The sequence below is a fragment of the Pinus tabuliformis genome, chromosome 9, assembly GCF_031772625.1.
Source record: "Pinus tabuliformis cultivar Carrire ecotype Pingquan chromosome 9, CPIR1, whole genome shotgun sequence".
In the NCBI taxonomy this organism is placed as follows: Eukaryota; Viridiplantae; Streptophyta; class Pinopsida; order Pinales; family Pinaceae; genus Pinus; species Pinus tabuliformis.
The window spans coordinates 665,377,903-665,401,042 of NC_142307.1; the positions used below are offsets into that span (position 1 = coordinate 665,377,903).

The following is a 23,140-nucleotide window of genomic DNA, read 5'->3' on the forward strand; positions in this document are numbered from 1 at the left end:
GAGCTCAATGATGTTCACCAAAGCTCAGGAAGAGTGTTGCAAAAGAGAGAATCTATTGACAACATTGAAGGACCAAAAGCAAAAGAAGATTCCAAAGAGGAGATCAAAGAACCATGGGCTGCACTTAATGAAGAGAAGAACTTCAACATTTGATGTTGTTTGGATGAGTGATTTGGAATCAACATCTTTATCTTCATCTGTAGGGGTGAATGACTTGGAAGAAGCACTTTTCTGTTGCAGCTCATCTCTTTGTAGTTGCGACTCTAGTTGAAGAAACTCAATGGTTTCATGTGTTTGTTGTAGATGTCGTGAAAGATCAGCAAGAGTTTCTTTGCTGATGTGCACCATGTCTTCATCACTAGAGATGATCAAACTGTGAAGAATGTTTAACAACTGAATATGTTGCGCCATCTGAACTTGCTCACTTGAAATCAGGCTCTCTTGTCGTAGATGTCGTGCTTTGAACTGTTTCACTTGATTTTGTTACTTGAATGACAGGCTCACTTGCTATGGGACTTGAATGGCATGCTCACTTGATTTGTTTCTTATTTCACTTGCTGGGAACACTTACTAGAGTTGTAGAATGTTCTTGCTTAAACTCTGGAATTCACGCTTGCTTGATGATGATCGTATTTGTGTGAACGCTCACTTGCGTTACTTGATGACTTCTCACCCACTTGAATGAATAGCCACGCTCGCTTGATGTCGATCTCAACTTGCTTGATTGGTGTTAGAGTTGAACTTTGTTTGGTTGCTTTGATGGTTGTTGCAATGAACTTCGCATTGGCTTGCTTGAAGGTTTGAACTTTGTACTGTTTTGACACAAATTGCTTGAATGAATACTCACGCTTGCTTGTAGGCAATGTGAACTTGTTGTTTGTTTCATTTAGAGTTAAAACTTGTGAACTCACGTGATTGTGCTTTAAAAGAAGGGTGTCGAACACTGTCGAAAATGCACCCAAAAGAGCTTACAATGATTTTAATGACTCACTACAATGAATTCAATTTGACTCAATTCAAGACTTGGGTGTCAGTTTCAACCGAGAATGCACCCTTACAATTCAATGTAATTTGAGTTTGATTACAAGTTCAATAATGTTGATGTAGATTGTGCGCTGAAACGTTGAAGTTTAGAAATTCATTAACTTGATTTGTAGTAATGTAGACTTTGCTTTGAAATGCCGGAGTTTGCAGATTCATGAACTTGATTGTATTTGAGTGAATTTGTTTGTTGAAGTAGAATGCCGATGTTGAAAACTTTGATTATTTGTTGTAGTGACGCAAATGCATGTGTTGAGCTTAATTATCCTTCGTTGATGCTATTCTGTTACAAGTATTGTGCTTGCTTGCATTGAACTTTATGTGTCAAATGAGATCATTTATGTGTCAAAACTAGACGCAAATCATAAGAAACAACATGAAGCCATAAAAACACTTGCCATCACAAATACACATGGTGTACCTAAGATCCCATTATTCAATTTCAGGCGGATCTAGGACACAATCACCACAAATAATATGTCTTTATTGAGTACTGAGATCATCAACCTTTCATCTTTTACAACATTGCCATGGAAGCTTTCTCAAATAATGAGAATCTGACACTCGCAATTTTTGGAAGCAATTGCGTTCAAAAAACTGACTCAACCTCCTACAACAATGAGCGTTTTTTTTTTTGAAGAACCAATCACTTCAAACTTACAAAAGAAAAATCAATCCTTATCACTCCACAAAATCTCTTATTGTTCCAAATTACAAAAGTTTTGGATTCAAAGTCCGATCTCCATCAAACATACATTTTTGCAATTTTAAAAAAATTGAATCTTCAAAAAGCGTTGTTTCCGTTCACCCATCTCCACATTTTATATCTATCAAAAAGTAAATGATGGCTATTCCTTTTTACAAAAGTGATTTCAAAATTTTCAAGCCCTTTTATAAATAAAAACCACACTTTAATCACTTAAAAGAAATAAAGTATTAACTTATCCTTTTCCAAACACGGCTTTGAAGTTCAACGTTCGCCCATGATTTGTGAAGTCTTATTCACAAATGGATCCGCGCAACACTGGGCTTCCTTAAGTCTCAACGCAACACGGAATTGTGTGACCAGTGAACTGATAATATGAACAGGAGTATTCTTCAGCAACAAATCTTAATAAAGATGAAAATCTTCCTTACTGCTGAGCCACGAGATCTTCAGTGATGCAAAGATGGCGCTGAACTTGATCTCCAATCTAGTTGCAACAATATACAACTTCAAATGACACACACTCAGTCCAAAATTGTCCTTGATCTAACCTTTGTTTGGCTATGGAACTCGTCCCGCATCTCTTCAGAATATGATTGTAGTTTCTTTAGCAATATGATTATGGGCACAAATAAGCATAAGAGAGAGAGTCTCATTCTTTGGATTACAGCCTTCACAACTAAGATATATCAGCTAGTTTTTATATCACTCCACACTACACGCTCCAAAAGGAACACACGCATCCAGTTTAGGTGTTCACCTACAAGATCTAGGCTTAGGCATATTTACTAAATCATAACTGGTAACCAATTTATGCATACTTTATCTCTCAGTTCTATCCCACATACAAGCAAAACGAGTGCGCATTACAACTGTGGGCAACACACAATAGTTCCCAACATGAGTATATAATGTGCCCAGGAGTGATGGCAGTCCCTACAAATCGAAAATGTGTGCAGTCAAGCAGGAATGCGCTCAAGCGATAGGAAATTGCGCTCAGACCAATGGAAACACTCAAGATGTGATGTAAATCAATTTATTTTCTAAGATACAAGGAAAAATTTGGGTTCATCTTTCTGATCTGTGCCGCCGGAAAAAGTACTCCTGAAATACTAGATGCTTTAAAGAAATGCTTGAGAAATAGACCTATAGTCGAGCTTGAAATGCAGCAGGGGAACAACAAAAGATAACTGAGCTGCGGCTTACCAAACTCTTTGCTGAGAAAGGAAGCAGAACTACTCAAACAGTCACTGCATTCAGCAATATTCCATCGATGTCGTGATGGTATTGTAGAGTTGGTCATAAACTCTGAGTCACTGTGGCCTACTTACCAGGCTTATTTGGCACCTCGCAGCATCTCAACACGCCCCAATGACATAGATCTACTTAGATCGTCTCACATGCATCCGTCTTCTCGCCCCTCGACGGTTTTCGCCTTTCTGTTACAGGTTCACGCTCACGCTACAACAACCACTTTACAAATAACTTGGAGGCTCACAGCTTTGGATGCAGCCTCGATGCAGCCTCACACAGGTCTAACATAGCTCATAATTCTTAGACTTTTCTTCAGGTCCCTCAATGATGTCCCATGCACAAGCTGACAACAACAAATGTTCTCAACGCAAATTCTCTTACGCAACTCCACAACACTGGTCTCCACGCTTAAAGAAACATCAAATTCACTTCACCACTTCTGCAAGTTCATTATGAGGCCGTGTTTGCTCCAAAATTGCTTATGCTAGTCGCACTACCAACATTCTTGAGCATCACTCCAATGCTTGTCCAAGATTACACAATCTTGGTATCAATTATGCAGATCCATAAGAACTTCACGCTTATTCATATGCTGGCCTCACGAGAAATGCACTAACCATCCCCTCATCGGTCTCATGGTTGTTAGTCACTCTTGGAGTCGGTGCACTTAAATTCGATTTGCAGTCTCCTTTGTCCATTCAAAAAATAAATCATTCTCCGCGCATTATCATCCACAACCTCGTACTATTCTCAATTCCCTCGCATGAGAAAGTAATGAACATCTTCGTTCCCTTCATTACGTTGGGTTCATTGTTTTGAACACGTACAGGCATTCACTTCCTTACAAGCAACAACACAACTGCAAATAAAGCTTCTCACTCTCTTGATCCCAAAGAGATAACCTTTTGATCCCAAAGAGTGGGCCGTGTGCTCTGATACCACATATTGAAAATGAAATTAACTCAAACAGATTACAGAAAAACACACATAAAAATCAGACACAAAATATTGGTGGAAAAAAGCTGAAGCCTCATGCTTCTTCAGGTATTCTCACTCTCATTCTCCTTCATTAAAATAATTGAATATAGTGTTACAAATAAATAGATGAGAGATAGTGTTCTCAAGATAGTGTGTGCTATCTTAGACACTTTTGGTTGAGATAATTTCTCCTTTGGTTGAGATAATTTCTCACCAGACACACACCAATATAGGAGTTACCTAAACCAACTCCTATCTTAGAGGAACAACCCAAGAGTTAGGCACAAATTCTTAACTTGGAATATTTAATTAATTGATTTATTTTTGGATTTATTATTGTTTTATGAGAGAGGCTAACACCGATTTTAATAATAATCTTCATATATGTTTTATTTCCGTCTTATTGGTTTAGGTATTTTTCCAAAACATTGCTTCTTAAGATTTTGGCCCATAAATATAGTAATAAGTGAAAAAAATAATAATAATTATGAAATAGAAAAAATGAAATATATTTTATAGGAGTGTTTTTTAAGTGAGATTTAAAAAAAAAAATTATTTGTTTTTGGTTGGGATCTAGATAAAATGGTTGTGTCGTTTAAATTAGTTTTTTTTACTATATGTATTCAATATTTTCAAAAATTTCTAAGGCATTTCTATCTTGAAAAATGTCAATTTTATAGTTTCAATAAATCCTTATTAAATTTTAAACAAATTAAATTAGAAAATTTTCCAAAGTCACACTTAAAACTACTCGTATTTTATAATCTAATAAACATAAATTTTATAAAATATATATATATATATTTTAAAAACTATTTGATATAAATTTTATGATAAATATGTGAAATTGCATCGATTACCATAAAAAAGGACCTGAGATCCTATGATGGTTCGCAAGTTTTGAAATAACAAATAGACTACTTTTTAAAATTTCAGTGAGTGAGAAGAAGGTTTTTATTTACAATTACAAACGTGTCAGATGCTTTGGAAATCCAGTTGTAAAGAAGAGAGCCAAATATATTATAATAAAAGAGTAAAACATTTTAAATCATAAAGAATAAATAAAATATTTTTGAAATTGGGTGTCATTTTAAAATCCAGCTGTAAAGAGGAGAAGAGAATATTTTTATGGAGAGTATACAATATTTTCACAGAATACAATGATGAAGAATAGATAAATATTTTTAAAATCCGGTTCTTACAATTGCAATAAAAAGAGATGATGCTTAGAAAAGTGTGGCTTTGGAATATCGAAATTCTGTTCCGAAATGAGCTACTTTAAAATTTATTAGTAAGGAAGAGAATACGATATTTAAATAAAATTTAGTGATAAAGATTCGATAAAAATCGAAGATATTTATTTATAATCACAAACGTACGTCTCTTAAATGTGATGTCTCAAAATCCAGTTGTAAAGAATAAAGGAAAATATATTTTTAAGAAGAGGTTAAAATATTTAATGATAAGGAATATATAAAATATATTTGAAACAAGGTGACCTTTCAAAATCCAGTTGTAAAGGGAAGAAGAGAATCCTTTTAGGGTAAGAATTAAATAGTTTCCAAAATACAATCACAAAGAAATGATAAAATATTTTTGAAATGAGAAGAGAATAAAATAATTTTAATTTAGCATAGGTATCACATATAATATCTTTTGAAAATCCCATTGCAAAGAAAATACGAAAATATATTTTTAAATACAAATATAGTATATAGATAGAATAAATTGTTATTTTAGTTTATGGGGTTTTGGATTGACGGTGAATGGGTGCACTGTTAAGGTATCTTTGTGATAGGTCAATGGTTCAAATCCCCATGAGTGCTTACCCAAAAAAATTGTTATTTAGATTTCAACTATAAGAATAAATCTTTTTAAGATCTATAAAATCATAAAAAAGGATAAAATATTTTTGAAATAAAAAGAGAATAAAATATCTTTTGAAATAAAAAGAAAATAAAATATTTTTAATTTAGGAGAGGTGTCACATATAATACCCTTTGAAAATCCAGTTGCAAAGATATAAATATAGGAGACGGATAAAATGATTTGTTATTTGGAGAGAATAAGAAGAGATCATTCCCCGTGGGCCTTCTTCGACGGGGTAGCAAACCAAACGGGATGTGGAGGTGGATTCGTACTGCACATCAATGAACACCACAGATACCTTGTAAAAATGGGATTCGGCAGAGGATCTAATAATTTTGCCGAGCTTTCTGCCATCCGGAATCTATTGCATTTTGCTTTAACACATCAGCATACTAATCTCAACATTTTTGGGGATTCAATGATGGTCGTTAACTGGATCAATAATGTCACCACATGTCATGCACACACACTCAGCAATATATTATATGATGCTCTCACACTCAAAGCAGCATTTAATCGTTTCTCTTGTTTACACATTTACAGAGAACATAACAGCGAGGCTGACAAATTATCCAAAGAGGCCTCGATACTTCCCAGAGGCGAATGGCTAATTGTGGAGCAGAAAGGAACTGAAGAACGCAGGTTCTACCACAGGCCATACATAGACCAGAGAGAACAGAGGGACAACAGTCCCGATAGCTGACAGTAATGGATAGTATATTTTGTCATGATGGAACTGTACATAACTATGGTTATTTTTTGTATGCAAATGGATCCTATGTGAACTCGAATAGGCTAAAACAGCCAGACATATGCATGTACCTAGCTCAATTTTGTAATATGCTCTGATACAATCACCCTGTGAGGTGAATTTTGTATGAACATCACTGCAATGCCAACGGCATCTACTATATGTAATTTTCTAATCTTAATGAAAATCACTGATTTTTCCAGTGGGAAAAAAAAAAGAGATCATTTTTCAGATCTATAAAGAAAAAAAATTAGAATTTATATTTATTGTGTCTTTATTTAGCTTGAAATATTTTTTATAATTTTTGGAAAAAAATAATTTGTAAATGCTTTAACTTAACAAAATTTTAAATAAATTTTAAAAGCAACTCGTTATCTAGTTTCATTATTAATCACGCTATACTTAAAAATAATTCTAAAAGGTGTTTATGATTCAAAACTAGCTACAACTAACTCAAATCACAGATCATAACTCATAATGCCGTATTAAGCTCATACATCTTTTACTACATTTTATACCAAAAAGATTTTATAATTAGTTGTTGTAATTGCCAATTTTATAGCATATTTTTTCTAGGACATAGTTTATCAATCATTTTATACCTTAAAATCTTACTTTTAACTCCCTAATCTAATAAATGAGGACATCTATCATCCTTCCTTATTGTGCCAAGAGGAATATTGTACAACACAGGGCAATGTGTGATTTCGTTCATGTTCAAATTTGAGTTGACGCATATCTTATTAATCCATGATATCATTTGGGCACCTGGTATTATTAATCCATGGTATTGATAATTCGTGAAGTAACTTTCTACTATGGGTATTATTAATTCATGGTATTGATAATCTATGAAGTAACTTTCTATTTTGGGCATGTGATATTGATAAGCCATGGTATTGATCCATGGTATTGTAACAAAGTCTATTGATAAATTAAGAATCTCCATGATAAAACTTAAAAATTAATTTTCACATACACTCAAAATCTATTCTATATTCAATCTCAAATATAATACATTTATATGGTTGAAGTAAGATCCAACTAATTTTGATATTTATTGGAGAAAGAGGTAGAGAGAATATATTAACAACCTCCAACAAATCAAACTGTTAATGTAAACATTAATCCTAACACATTCTCTCAATGCTTACATTACAAACAAAAATATTGGAGTCACATAAACATATTTCATAATTTTTTTTGTCAAGTTTGGTCTTCATCAGCATTCCTACCCACACCGAAATTTCATAGGCTACACTCTTTTTCCACCATCAAATTCAAGCTAACACTTATCCATTTAAGATATCCACACCGAAATTTCATAAGCTACACTCTTTTTCCACCATCAACTTCAAGCTAACACTTATCCATTTAAGATACAATTGCTTCTGGTCATCATTGACGTTTAATTGCTTCTGGTCATCATTGACGTAATTGTAGGATCTAAGATTATTAACGTACTATCATCAAGCCATTAGAAGCACACTCAATAATGAATCATTTTATTAACGAATTCTCATTAGATCCAGACAGGGCACATTGTACTATCTAGTCATCTAGGAAAGTAGTTTTTATAATGAAATTATCCAACCATCAATATTATGAAATCACTTGTTTTACTCAAATTTACTAACACGCAAGGATCATAAAACCAGTTGTCATTATTCTTAGGTTTTCGAGCATCAAGAACCACAAATCATAACAGATTGTAGACAATCAAATTTGTGATATGTTCGCAGGTTTATGAGCTCTAACAACCACCTATTTAAATTATGTTACTATGCTATGTGATTGGTTCTCCATATTTCATTTTACAAAAGTATGCATAATAAAACTATTTTTCTTCTATTAATAAACACAATGACCACTGATAGCTCCTCTAACATCCTTCCATGAATGGATGCTCTATCAAGAACACATAAGGACTACACACACCTTCTATATGAAAAAATACAATTAAACCTATGGAACATTCGAGCTATGCTAGTTCCCCTTCACGTTTTGAGATTTCCAATGACGGAAAAAGTGATTTCGAGCTAAGTCATCCTTCCTACGATTAGATCAAATAAATGGCACTTCTCCAACTATGAATGTAATTGTGCAAGTCCCCACATGTGCATACCCATCATGACTATCTCGCTCGTGTCAAGGGAATCAGTTCCCAAAAGTTTATTTAAGTCTATTATCAGAGATGAAAAGAAAAAAAACACATGAAGAAGCCAACAATTGGCTGCACGAAACCACACAGGAAAATTATTCTTTGACTGAAAATAATTCACTGACAAAAAGCATGACATGATTTTTTAGCAATTGTTGGCTATTAGTGAAAGATGATACTCTAATATGCATTTTGATGAAAAATAGGCATACAATGAATTGTTTCCACTCCTTGATAGCATTCATAGTCCTCAAAATATTGAATTACCCAACTAATTCTATATGATGGTTTAATGAATAGATACATGGATAATGAGAGTTCAACCATTTCTATACTTCAACGAATTCACTATGTTATGTGATCGTAACTCTACACACAACTCCACAATCTTAATGTGAATGCCCATGCAAAGTTGTATGTTATATCGATGTTGTCATTGCTATAATTTGATCATGCCTTGTGTAGTAGACATAATTCTTGCATAGATAAACAGATGAATTCTCTCACAGTGACCATATGAAGTATTTCTCTGTAACCTATATGCATCCACAACACAAAGATACACATTTTGAGAAACTCACCACAAAGTCACACATGAAAACATATCTACACTAATCTATCATACAACAAGTAACTCACATCTCTAGCGTATTCCTGGGCCCTTTGTGAGGGAGTTAGACCTAGATACTAGCTCTAATAAAAACTTAAAAATTAATTTATAACACACAAAAAAATCTATTATGTATTCAATCTCAAATATAATCTCCATGGATAAAAATCTTATTCCAAGGTTTCTTTATATATATATATATATATATATATATATATTATTTTTTGTAATTAATAATAATAATAATAATACTAATAATAATTTAAAATAAATTTATAATTTAGTTAGCTTTATGGCTTTTTTAAATTCTAGCAAGGTTAAAAATAAAGTGAAGTAGATTTGATATCTCTCAATGCATAATAGGTTTGGAGTTAAATGGATCTATGTTGATATGAATTCAATTAGTCCATTGCACAACTTGATCATACATAACTACATGGACCACCATGCTACAAGGTTTATGGTTGAATAACAAGTCTTAGAACAAACTGATCTTAAACAAGCATATGAGCACACCTACTACACTTGTGCATGTTCAAGTGATTCATTCCAAAAGATGAGATATCATGTGCTACTAGGCCTACCATGCTACATGTATGCATGAACAATCTATCTTATAACAACCTTGGGGAATACTTATTTCCTATGGATAGGCTTGGAGAAAACACTCTAGGATGTTCACACACTACTCTATCTCTTCATAACATGTTGGTGGAGCCTTCATTAGTTATCAATACCATTAACTCCATCCACATTCTCTCAGTCATGTAGCTACATGTTCATTCTAAGTGCATGTTGATCCATAATTTGTACTCAAAAGATCCACATGGTCTCTAATCAGCCTAGCTCTCAAAACTGATCTTACAAAGATCCATTCAAAGAACCACTAGACACCTGTTCTCAACTTGTAGTTTCTTAGTAGAAACATTTCATTAGGAACTAAATCTTGGGATTCAAGGTGTGTTTTCACAGCACTTCTTGTGCATCTTCTCTTTCTTTCTAGCTTCAACGCCCCCTCATATCCATACGATTATCCCTTGCAACAATAATGCTAACAAGTTTGCTTTTGTACACTTCCTTTGTTGACCCACAAGAAATTTAATAGTCCATATTGGATTCACCTATTCAATCAAATCTCATGAGTATCCATTGCACATTATATTCTTCCTTTTCACCTTAGTCTCCCAATAGATTATGCCAAAAATATTTCTTATCATGCACCAACAATAAACAAACATTTTTCTTCATAGATCTTTGCTATTGTGATAAGTTTTCACCACAACTTTGAAATGAGTTGGATGTTTGGCCACATATTTCAATGACATTTTTTCACCCATTCTCAACATGTGTATTATTACCTCATCTTTGAGTAGCCCATATCTCCATTAAAAGATTTGAACTCGAATTGAATCGTCTAAGGGGTCATATCATTGTTTTTTTTTGTGGTTTCACAAGGCTTTGACATGTTGTAAATGTTATGGAAGTTTTGAGGTAAAAGAATGGACTTCAAAGTGAAAAATGTGATAGTAAAATGAACTTTAAAGAAACCAATAGGATTCATGATGATTAAAACATCCTTAGGGGTAAACATTTTTGGAGGGAAAAGAAGACAACTAATTTTTAAAACCGTATTTGTGACTTATCCCCTTATATGTTTACTCAAATTTTAAGTGTGGTCACTCGGTGGATGAATACTTATATTTGCAACATATAACAAGTATCCACTATACATACTTCTGAGTAAACCCCACAATAAAAAAAAATAAAACTTGTTTCTTAAAACCTTGCATCAAACAACTATTCACTTTGCATACTTTCGAAGAGATCTACAATGAGAAATGTAAAAAATACATGAAAAAATGTGTTTCTTAATGAGTACTCACTTTGCCTAGACTCAATCAAGAAAAAATGAGAATACATGAAAAAACATGTTTCTTAAGAAGTACTCACTTTGCATACTATTGAGTAGAACTATAATGAGAAAAGTTGAAAATATTTAATGTATTTTAATTTTTTCTTTGTGTGAGTTTACTCAAAAGCATGCAAAGTGGATACTCGTTTGATATAGAATATACTTTTGAATCCAACTAATGACGACACTTGAAATTTGAGTAAACATAGATGAAAACAAGTTGAAAATATAACTTAAAAAGTTGTTTTCTTTTTTTCCTTTTTCCTCTAAAAAAATGGTAACTTTTATTTTGTTATTTTTACTATTATTCCCTTAGACTCTAAAATTCTCTAGGAATGAGAAACAAATAAAAATATAAAACATGAACTATAACCAATTTAAGAAACAAAATTTATATGCGATTGTATATTTTTCAAAAAATTAACTACATTATTTAAAAATGAATATTGTGCTTAATTCTCTTAAAAAATATAGTTAATTCTCCCATAAATATGCAACCAAACATTCATTCGTACATAAATCTTAAATCCACCAAAATATTTTTGGTTAACCTAATATGGCTTTTCTCTTTTGAGAAAAAGGGAAAAAACTCTTCTTTTCGATTTATATAAAAAGGGAATACATTACCATGGTTAAATCACAATGTTAGTTTTCAATTTCCCAAGATCAAAAATTCAACAAAGAAGATCAATATGCTTTAATAAAAAAATTAACTACATTATTTAAAAATGAATATTGCGTTAATTGTCAAAAAAATATGTAGTTAATTCTCCTATAAATATGCAGCCAAACATTCCTTCCTACATAAATCTTAAATCCACCAAAATCTTTTTGGTTAACCTGATATGGTTTTTTTCTTTGGAGAAGGAAAAAAAAAGCACTTCTTTTCTATTCATATAAAAAGAGAGTACATTATCATGGTTACATCACAATTTTAGTCTTCAATTTCCCAAGATCAAGAAATTCAACAAAAAAGATCAATATGCTTTAATTAGTGTGCTACCTATCTATCTCTTGTATAACATAAACATCAAAGAGAGTAAACTATTAGTCATGTCACATATAGATTGCTATAAAAAATTGCTAAAAAAATACCTTGTTCTAGAGACTGTATCTTAAATCCTTCACCAAAAGAAACATGCATAAATGACATAGGAAAATAATCAAGAATGAAGAAAATTATGCAACCTATGTAAAGTTTATGGAACCTGAGTTAACCAAGAAGTCTTGTTCGAAAGCAACAAAGAAGATCCTCCCCTGTTCCTTCATGATCCCTCCTTTTGATAAGAGATCTGTAACTAGATTTTGCTCCCTAAAGATATGTTCAAACGAAAATACCTGGAAAGTCCTCACCAGAGTCTGAATGCACCTCGTTTAGCTAAACAAAATGGGAGGTAAAAATAGTAAATGACAATTAATTTAATGTATGATGTCCTTCGAATCCCATGAACATGAAGGATCTTTATCCCCAACCATTTGGCACATATGAGGATGCACGAGAGGGAACTAAGTTACGTTCTTTTGTTTGTACAATCCCTCTATGCCATTAGAAATGATAATATCCCCCTGGTTCAAAAAGGATGAAAGCTCCACAACCACATTGTTTACTAAATCATGCTCGGTCAAAGAAACCAATTAAGAGATTATTCCATATATCTTTAATCATGTTTATCTTCTTGTATGCCTTCATTTTCTTTGGTCCAATATCTACGTAGTATGTACACTTTTAAGACTACTTCCCTACATTGACAAATTTCTGCTCTAAGATTCTAGAATTCCTGCATAGGCAAATAATCCAAATGATATAAAAAATGAGAGCACAATATTCCTTTTTGTCTACGTAGTATGTACACTTTTAAGACTACTTCCCTACATTGACCAATTTCTGTTCTAAGATTCTAGAATTCCTGCATAGGCAAATAATCCAAATGATATAAAAAATGAGAGCACAATATTCCTTTTTGAAATGAACCAATGGTGAAAGTTGTTTGCTAGTGTACCCTGTTCCAGTTCAATCCAATGTTGAGGTGCTCCATGATTGCTGCCCAAACAACGTTGTCTCCTCTTGCACATTCATATGTTAACGTAATATGGCTTACTCCCGTTAAGGAAGGCCTCTTCATAGTTTTTTATTTTAACTATGGTTTCACACTGTCGCAAAGACAATTAATAATTGAGAAATCACACTTTAAATATGTTATATTGTATTACAATACAAAAGACAAAACCCACATGTTACCAAAATTTGGATCATGTAACTTAACTCTATGACCCAATCAAATTTATTATTATTAATCACATTATATTCATAAAAAAAACTAATAACGCATAGGTTAAATCATACATTAGAACGCAGAATGTGCTACTCAGGTAGCACATCTTGAAAAATGGAATCCTTCCATTATTAGCTTGTTTGTGTGTATACCTCTTGTCCCTGCTTTTAGTTGAACATACAAAGGAGTATCATGACCTTAAATTCACATTAAGTTTCAAAATAACGAGGTTGAGTTTTCAAGTAATAATTGTGGAATTTGACTGTATAGAAACATTTTACCATAAGTATTATTCGCACATTCTCAATTACAGTATATGTCAGATTGAACGAGAAGAAACATAAAACTAAGAACCAACGCCAATGAGATGTCTTATTAATGAGCAGAGATCCAATTTAACACGATATCTACTGACCGGAGAGATAGAACCAAAGTTATTTTCATATTAACGGTGAACATTCCAAGCCCGTTATAAAGTACACACATACTCACTCAAGTGCAACACAGCGCAACAACGATGTGGTTACTGAACAAAATAACATTTTTAAATGAAAGAAACCATATGGATCAAGCTGAACTCTGAGTTACTCCGAGCGATAAGGGGACTATACAATTCTCATGAAATCCTCATCATAATTCAAAAGCTCATATTTCTTTAAATAAAAAAATATCCTACAAAGCATTAAGCGGGAGCCCAAGATAAACAATGGTTATATGGCATGTTCTGAGGCAATTCCAAAGCTATAATCTATTTTCAAAGACAAACAGGATGTGTGCTTGACTTACGAAATTACTTCTCCTACCTTAAGAACTTTGTCGATGTCGCCAAGTCAAAGAGGCTGCTCTTCCCATTGATGCCATTGATGGATGAACTGGTTACTTGGAATACTGCACCTCCAAGGGTTCTATATTTGCATTAACCTCCAGTGCCAAATTCCTTGCCCAAATGAGTATCTCTGTAATTTTGTCCACTTTTAACAAAATAAATCTACTCTATACTTCAGATAAACCTTCTTCCACAATTGAAACAACAAATAAACCTTGTGCCATCTTATATGGCCCCTCTCTTCCTCTTCCTCTTCCTGCACGTGAAATAACAAATAAATTTACGTATCCATGTGTGCGAAACAACAATTTTTTTTAACTTGAAACATCTAATCTGGCAGACAAAACAACTGTGTAGCCTATCATGTGCCATCTTACATTGCCCTAAATCTCTTTCTCATATGTGAGAAACAACAAATAAATTATATATATCCATGCCTGTGAAACAAATAAAGCTATGTTGCCCTAAATCTCTTCCTCATATATGAGAAACAACAAATAAATCATATATATCCATGCCTGTGAAACCAATAAAGTTATCTTTACCGTCTAATTTGACATAGGTAACCTATGTCAAACTGGCTGTAAAACTACCAGCTTGCTTAAATAAGTTGGTTTACTGAAAGAAAAAGACAATATATTATGTGGAACACTCATTTGAGCAAGAAACTTGACAGGGGAGGACTTCATTCGTCATAGAATCCACAAGATTAAAAATCCGCTAAAAATATCAGCAAAACTTCAGCCTAATTTGTAGCTTGATCCTGCAAAGAGAGGGCACAGAAAAAATTAATTGAAAATTGTATAGCTAAGATGTTAAAGCCGAACTAAAAGGCAATATGAACCAGAAAGAAATCCTTATGACAACATCTAACTGTTCAGGGAATATACGGACGACTCAACTTTTTCTACAGCCTCGTACCCTTTCTAAATATTTTGATGAGTACTTTGTTCTGCATGTGTGGGAAGTTGAATTTCCCGTGTTCGACAGTGGTTTTTAACTTTTTAAACAGAATTAATATATATATAAAGAGTACTGCATTTGTGGGAAGTGATTATTAATATGAATTTCCCGTGTTCGACAGTGGTTTTTAACTTTTTAAACCAAAGTAATATAAATATAAATATACACACACGTTAAAATCTATTATAATTTAGTAGTTAAATGAGTCGTAAAGACAATTATTATTGAGTGTTATTTACGACAATTATTATTGATTTTTGATTTATTCATGAATTTTGATTCAAAATTATAATTTAATAGTTAAATCAGTTATAATTCATGAATCTTGATTCTATATATATACACGTTAAAATCTATCAATAGTTAAATCAGTTATAATTCATGAATCTTGATTCTATATATATACACGTTAAAATCTATCATAATTTAGTAGTTAAATCAATCCTAAAGACAATTATTATTGAGTATTATTTATGGATATAGATTGATTTTTGATTTATTCATAAATTTTGATTCAAAATTATAATTTAACAGTCAAATCAGTTATAATTCATGAATCTTGATTCAAAGAGAATCAGGTCATCTAAAATTAAAAATACATATTTTCATTCTTTTCACTCTTAAAAAAATATTTTAAATCTTACACCATTCACATATTTCCTTTACATCCTTTTAAGGAAACAAAAACAATTTTAAAACATTCTATAAGCGGAACCACGGGAACATGTTCATTCATCCGCTCCTGCCTACCATTTTAAGTATGAAGTGATAAAACTGCATGACGTGTGTGAATAGAAGGCCGTAACGAGATTTTGGCGGTGTGAACCATGGAAATTAAGAGGTTGTTTTGAAGGGCAGGCAGCAAACCATGGAAGTGAAAGGCTGAACCAGGATAGGAACCCATCAAATTCACCGGTTTCACTCATTCTAATACCCGTCTTGGTCTTTTAACAAAGGATCATGATGGTCTGAAATTTACCTGTATTTGATGGGAAATCACCCAGTGACGGTCATTTCTCCCGTCAAATTCCATCAAAAGTTTTCTGTCTGTGGTCATTACACGATGATGTGACTAAAACTTTCCATGAATTTTCTTCTCATTTGACTCTCTGCTCCCTAATTGAGTGACATTCCCATTCCATTGGCCTCTTCCTGCCTTTTTTATTTTGGATACAGCATATTTAGTCTACTACAATAATTGCATTTCAATTAAATTGTTCTGTCAGTCGTTCGACCCTTTGACCTTCGAAAATAGGTTGGAATTAATAACATGTTATTAATAATTAATATAATTAGCACTATTAATATATTAATATTAATTAATATATTATTAATATTGTTTATTGCTTTTTAATCGAAAGCGATAAGGTGTGATGTTAATATACATTTTGAACATAACCATGATATAGTTTTATCAATCTTAAATTTATTAAAAAAATATTAATATAAATATAAATATTAATTGTTATATAATATATAAAACTTAACATTAAATACAATATTAGAAACTAAAATTTACAAATCTAATATTAAAATCAATATTATAAATTTTAATGTTAAACACAATATCATAAGCTCCAATATTAAACCCAATATCATAAACCTTGTAACATTAAACCTTAACACTATAAACTCAATATTATAAGTCTTAATATTAAACCTTAATATTATAAATCTTAATTTTGTAATGTTGCAATGAGACATTGAATAAATTATAATATAATGTAACATTACGACAATGATTGTCACAATTGTAACAATGTTTGTCACACTGCGACATTGGATAGATTTTCGTACCATTCTAATATCAAAATGTTAAACCCTAATATTAAACCCAATATTGTAAACCCTAATTTTAAAAACCTAATATTATAAAATCCAATATTAAACCAAGTTTTATAATATCATCATGATCAACTATTTAAACAATGATTATCAAGGTTGACTATGTTTGACTATTAATATTAATAAATAATAATAAACCTTATATTATAAACTTGACATTAAAACCAATATTATAATATCATCACGATCAACTATTTAAACGATGACTATCAAGCTTGACTTTTGTTTCACTTCGTTCACATGGTTGACTATGTTTGATTATTAATATTAATCCATAATAATGACATGAGATTATGTTAGACCAAAGTTAACGAGTCTTAACTGTCAAATATAGTCGAACATACTCAACAACATTAGTAAATGTGGTTTACTAATTTTGTAATGCCGCAATGTGACATCGAATGAATTGTAATGTAATGCAACATTGTGATAATCGTTATCACATTGTGGCAATGTTTGTCACAATGCGACTTTGGATGTATTTTGTACCATTCCGACATCTGAACATGTTTTATTATTGAAACCTAGGACTAAAACCCAATATAAAAAGTATGGTAAACATATGGTTGACTAAGTTTGTTCATTTTCAATTATGTAAACAATGACTATCAAGGTTAACCTTGTTTAACTATGTTGTTTACTTGTGGTTGATTATGTTTGACTTAATATTAATCAATAATACTAATAGGCAATTATGTTTGACCAAAGTTCACAAAGGTTGAACATGGTTGAAAAAGGTTGACCATGGTGACCATCGTCAATCATAGTTAACCATAGTCAACAATGGTGACAATAATTGATGATGGATAACAATGGCGAGCCTATGGTTAACCATGTGTCCCTATTGATATAATATCTAAAGGTTTAATATTAAGGTTTTTAATATTGAGTTTATTGTTAAGGTTATACAATATAGGGTTTATAATATTGGATTTAATATTATGATTTATAATATTTGGTTTGTGATATATAATGTTTAATTTATTTCGTATAATATTACAATTTATATTAGAGTTTAATATATATGATTTATATATTTAATATATTAAAATTTGCATTTTAAATGCATGCACAGTTTACATGGAAGAATAGTTGTTTTAAACTTTCATTTTATAACTCCAATTAGTCATTATAGTTATATTATTTTAATATGGTAACTTTTTAATTCATATGTATATTTATAATTTAAAAATAATTACACATATAATTGATATATAATTATCGATTTAAATCTATCATTTAACAAAAAAAATTAACATATCAAAGATCAAGAAAGTGTTTGATGATTACATTCATTTTTCGACTAGTTTTCTTTGTATAACACTTCAATAGTTATACTCGAAAGCATGAAGGTTTTGTAATGGAGGAAAGGTGTTTCAGATTTGAAACATAAACCTTTGAACAATTAACTTTATGGAACGTTTAAGATCTGAAAATTTCGACCTCTCTAACATATTAAATCGGTGCAACAATATATATAATGACTGGGTTATTAAATCACATTTATTATGATTTATAATATTATGTTTTATAATTTTAAATTTAAATAAATAAAAACTATGTATTAAAATAACCAAACTTGTCCTGACGATGAACCACACTGGTTGGTTCGAAACACGTCGACAAAAGATTGATTATGTGATTTTGCCGAAGATTTTCTAAACAATTATAATATAATGTAAAAATTTTAATATATATATATATATATATATATATATATATATATATATAATTCTCAATAATTATGATTACCGTTATAATTATATAAATATAAAATTTCATCATTCATTCTCTTTCTTTTTAACAATAAACACATGTTAATTTTGAAATATTAAATTATATAATTTTTTAATAATTAAAGCTGTCTAATACACCTGGTGTTGTTTTATTACAAAATCAAGTGAATATATATATGCTCTTTTCAAATTATGAGGTTCCTTGAAAATATTCCATTTTAAATCATTTCATCATTTTAACATAATCCAATTTCATCATTTTAACATAATCCAATTGATTTTCTCTTTCTCGTTTAAATTATTTGTTGGCCTCTACATCATTGTTCAGTTTAGATTGTCCACATTCTTAACTTCCAAATGTTAGATTGATTTCGTAATGCATTTAATACATCGCCCAAACATGAGAAGGTTATATATATATATATATATATATATATATATATATATATATATTTTTCACACAACAATTTACTATTCATGAGTTCGTACTTTATATGAAACTTAATTATACAAGTTCTCGATTTATGTTTCATTTTGTTGGTTGAGATTGTACTAAGAAGACTATTTGCCATGATCAGCATGTTTCATGATCATTACATTTGAATATATAACAATTTTCATGGAATCTTTAGAAGTGCCCATATAATGGGAGCGCGTTAGATGCTGGTTTTCCATTGTGCATGATGTTAAATCATTATTTTGGCGATTAAATATCTCTCTTCCTGCCCGAAATTATAAATAGTGGGTTTGTTACCTTGTAGGCTTCTTCATATATGATTATTCAAGAAATATATTTACGAAAGTTCTTCCCTCCCATTACAAGGTGTTTTTTTAAGTTGTGTACGATTATTTTAATGCTACTTGTTAAGACCATCCTCCCAAAGATGTAAACAATATTTAATAGTTTTAATATTCAAGAAATATAGTTTTAATATATTCAACTATGAATATTCAAGAATAACAATACTAAAGAATAACAATACTATTATTAAGTCTCGCCCACCCAGAATTGGTTTCATTATATTTTAAATGTTATTAGTCCATGCCCAAAGCACTGGCAGGGATTCTTGTAATCGTTTTGCCTCTCAATATGAGCCAGTCTACAAAAATCATATGGTTTATTGTAAAGTTTTCGTTGCATATTTTAGTTTACCTTTTTCTCTGCCAATTAAACCGCTATAAGGTTTTTTCTTAGTCAATAAAAAAAATTGTGGTCTTATTTAGCCTCTTGCCGAGGCAGATAGCAAGGAAATAGCCTCTTCCCGAGGTGGATAGCAAGTAAACTTAGTGTTAAAATTCATATTGTTAAAAAAAAATTACATAATAAAAGTAATGATAGATGTGGTCTAGCATTAATTAGGTAATATTAAATGTTTTGTAACTTGATTGTGCATGTGGCTCACTGTGTCTTTGCCTTTCTGCAATAATTAGGTAATATTAAATGTTTTGTAACTCAATTGTGCATGTGGCTCACTGTGTCTTTGCCTTTTTGCAATAATTAGGTAACATTAAATGTTTTGTAACTCAATTGTGCATGTGGTTCACTATGTCTTTGCCTTTCTGCAACAACTGTGTCACTGGCTTGTTGTGTCTTTGCCTTTTTGCAATAATTAGGTAACATTAAATGTTTTGTAACTCAATTGTGCATGTGGTTCACTATGTCTTTGCCTTTCTGCAACAACTGTGTCACTGGCTTGTTGTGTCTTTGCCTTTTTGCAACAACTGTGTCACTGGCTTGCTGCCACCTCTCTGCAACTCGCTGCCACCATGTCTCACTGCGTTGCTGCCACCTTTCGACTAAATTGCCACCTCTCAACTAAATTATGAATAATTTTGAATTTGTGAAAGATAAGATGTCTACAGTCTTATCTTGTGACCTAGTTACAGAGCTCCCACCGAATTTGAACAACAAAAAAGATGCCACACCCGTTGTGCACCAGAATCTATCTGCTGCAATTTCTTCAGTCGCCCTAGGGTGCCATAGCCGCTGCCAGCAACCTCTCTAAATAGGAATAGTCGTGCTGCCAACAACCTATCTGAACATGACTAGTCGCCCGAGGGTGCCATAGCCACTCCTAGCAACCTCTTTGAACAGGAACAAAGACCTCGCACCCCCGTAGGCACAGCGAGTCGAGAAACCTCTCTAAACATACCTCTCTGAACAGGAACAGTGGTGCTTCCAGCAACCTCTCTGAACAGGAACAGTCATCCCAGGGTGCCACAACTGCTGCCAGCCACCTCTTTGAACACGAGTAAAGACCTTCCACCCCCTTAGGCATAACGAGTCTGTCTACTACAAATCTCATTTCTTCAGTTGCCCCAGGCTTTCATAGTGCCTTCTAGCAACCCCTTCAATGCAGAACCCTTGCACAACAACCAGGTCATTGCTTTACTCCTCCAACATTCAGTTGACATTGGTTATGAATCGTTTGGGAGTGAGACCCATCACTACCATCATTTGCATACAAACAAACTACATCTTATATGAGAAATAGGGACTCTTCAACTTCAAAAATCAATGGCTGGTGAAGAAAACTTACCTGTTTAGCTCATAAGTATAAGCAAATCACAGTATATTTTCATGTTCATTGAGTTTTCTTGGTTGTTTTCTTGATACCTGCTCACTTGCTTATCTATTCATATTATCCTCTAGTGGGCTTGCATCCCAGCACTTCGTATTCACTACCACGACATCTATTGTGTAAAGTCGCGACATGAACAGTGCACCTGGAAGTGAAAAGGGTATTGTGGTAGTGAATAGGTGGAATATGGTTTGGCATGGTGACAGACCAAGGTTCCTGAATAAGAATTCAATCTATGCTCACTTCTATTTAAGTCAATTATTAATGAAATGAAGAACCAACCCCATTGAATTTATGTAAAACAATCTTATTCCTTCTCATTTCATTGTATGAGGCGCTCTTAATCATGCATTAGTTGTAGGGCGAGAGCTAATATGCCTACAAAGTACTATGGCAAGCCTCGCTAGACTGAGCAAATGTTGTTGAACACACGTATGGAAAGCATGTGTCTCAGAAGCTGAAATGCAACTAGAAGGGATCAGTGCCTTCACTTCGGCACCAAAACTATCCCACACAATCTTACCATCTTAGGGACTATTGGAAATAATAATCCCAACCACCACAATAAACACCATGACAACCATACTTTTTAGAAGCATGTTTGCAGGTTACATCTCTATTTGAAGATGGAAGGACTGAGGCCAGGTGCGAACCATTCTGAAACGCAACAAGGAATTTAAATAATTTAATGTATTTTGCTAAATAGATATGGGCAAGCATTCATTCAACGCCTATTGCCCACACTCCAAAAACACCTGTGCGATTCTGATCACATTCAATAACAACATCATATTAATTATTTTTCTCTGTCATGAATTAAATGTAAAATCGTATGTTGAATTAAATATGAATGTATAAGTCATTTTGAAAAGAGACAAGGTAAGAGAGTTAAAGAAAAAAGAGTGAGAGTCTCTAAGGAGAAAATGGTGAAGCAAATTTTGGTGGGCGTGTGAAAACAATAGTTACTGTGTTTTACAGTGTGTTATTCCAAGTGAAGTATTTTGTTTTTACTTGGTAAATGAGTTGCAGTCTCATGTGAATGTATTTGCAAGATTTAGAAATCAATCCTAAGTTGTATTTGTGATGCTCCAAGCTTTTACCTTTGTTTTTGCCATAAGTGAATCATGTGCATTTATTAATTCTCTATAATAGCTCTGTGAAATCCAGGTTCGCGAAATCAGCTTTGCGAATGTCATAGAGCTGCGCAAAATTACCTTCGCGAAATTACCTCAGTGGTGCGCGAAGGTGAGTTGTGGGAAAGTAGCTTTACAAAATATTTTACTTTGCCTCTCCGCGTAATTTTTCCTTCATGTTTTCTAACATGGTATCGAAGCGTGTTAAATATTGTTAGTGTAAAAACAAGTGTTTTTACTAGTAGTAAGAATTGTTTTGAAGGTAAATTGTTTTTAGCATATTTACCAGCAGGTAGAAAGTTTTTTTACACTCAGAAATGGAAACATCTAGCAAAAGCTTGACTAATCCTCAAATACCTCAGTTTAATGGCAAAAATTATGATTATTGGGCTATTAAAATGAAGGACCTATTTTCTTCTCAAGACATTTGGGATTTGGTGGAGAATGGTTTTCAAGAACCAGCAGATGCAGCAACATACAATGCCTTATCTCAACAAGAA

At 32.3% G+C, this 23,140-nt stretch overlaps 1 protein-coding gene across 1 annotated transcript; it reads left to right on the forward strand.

Moving 5' to 3' along the window:
* Positions 1-6,023: 6,023 nt before the first annotated feature.
* On the forward strand, positions 6,024-6,551 carry LOC149150424 (uncharacterized). The gene has a single exon (XM_089442787.1). The coding sequence runs from the start codon at positions 6,024-6,026 to the stop codon at positions 6,549-6,551; it is 528 nt and encodes a 175-aa protein (XP_089298913.1).
* Positions 6,552-23,140: the final 16,589 nt, after the last annotated feature.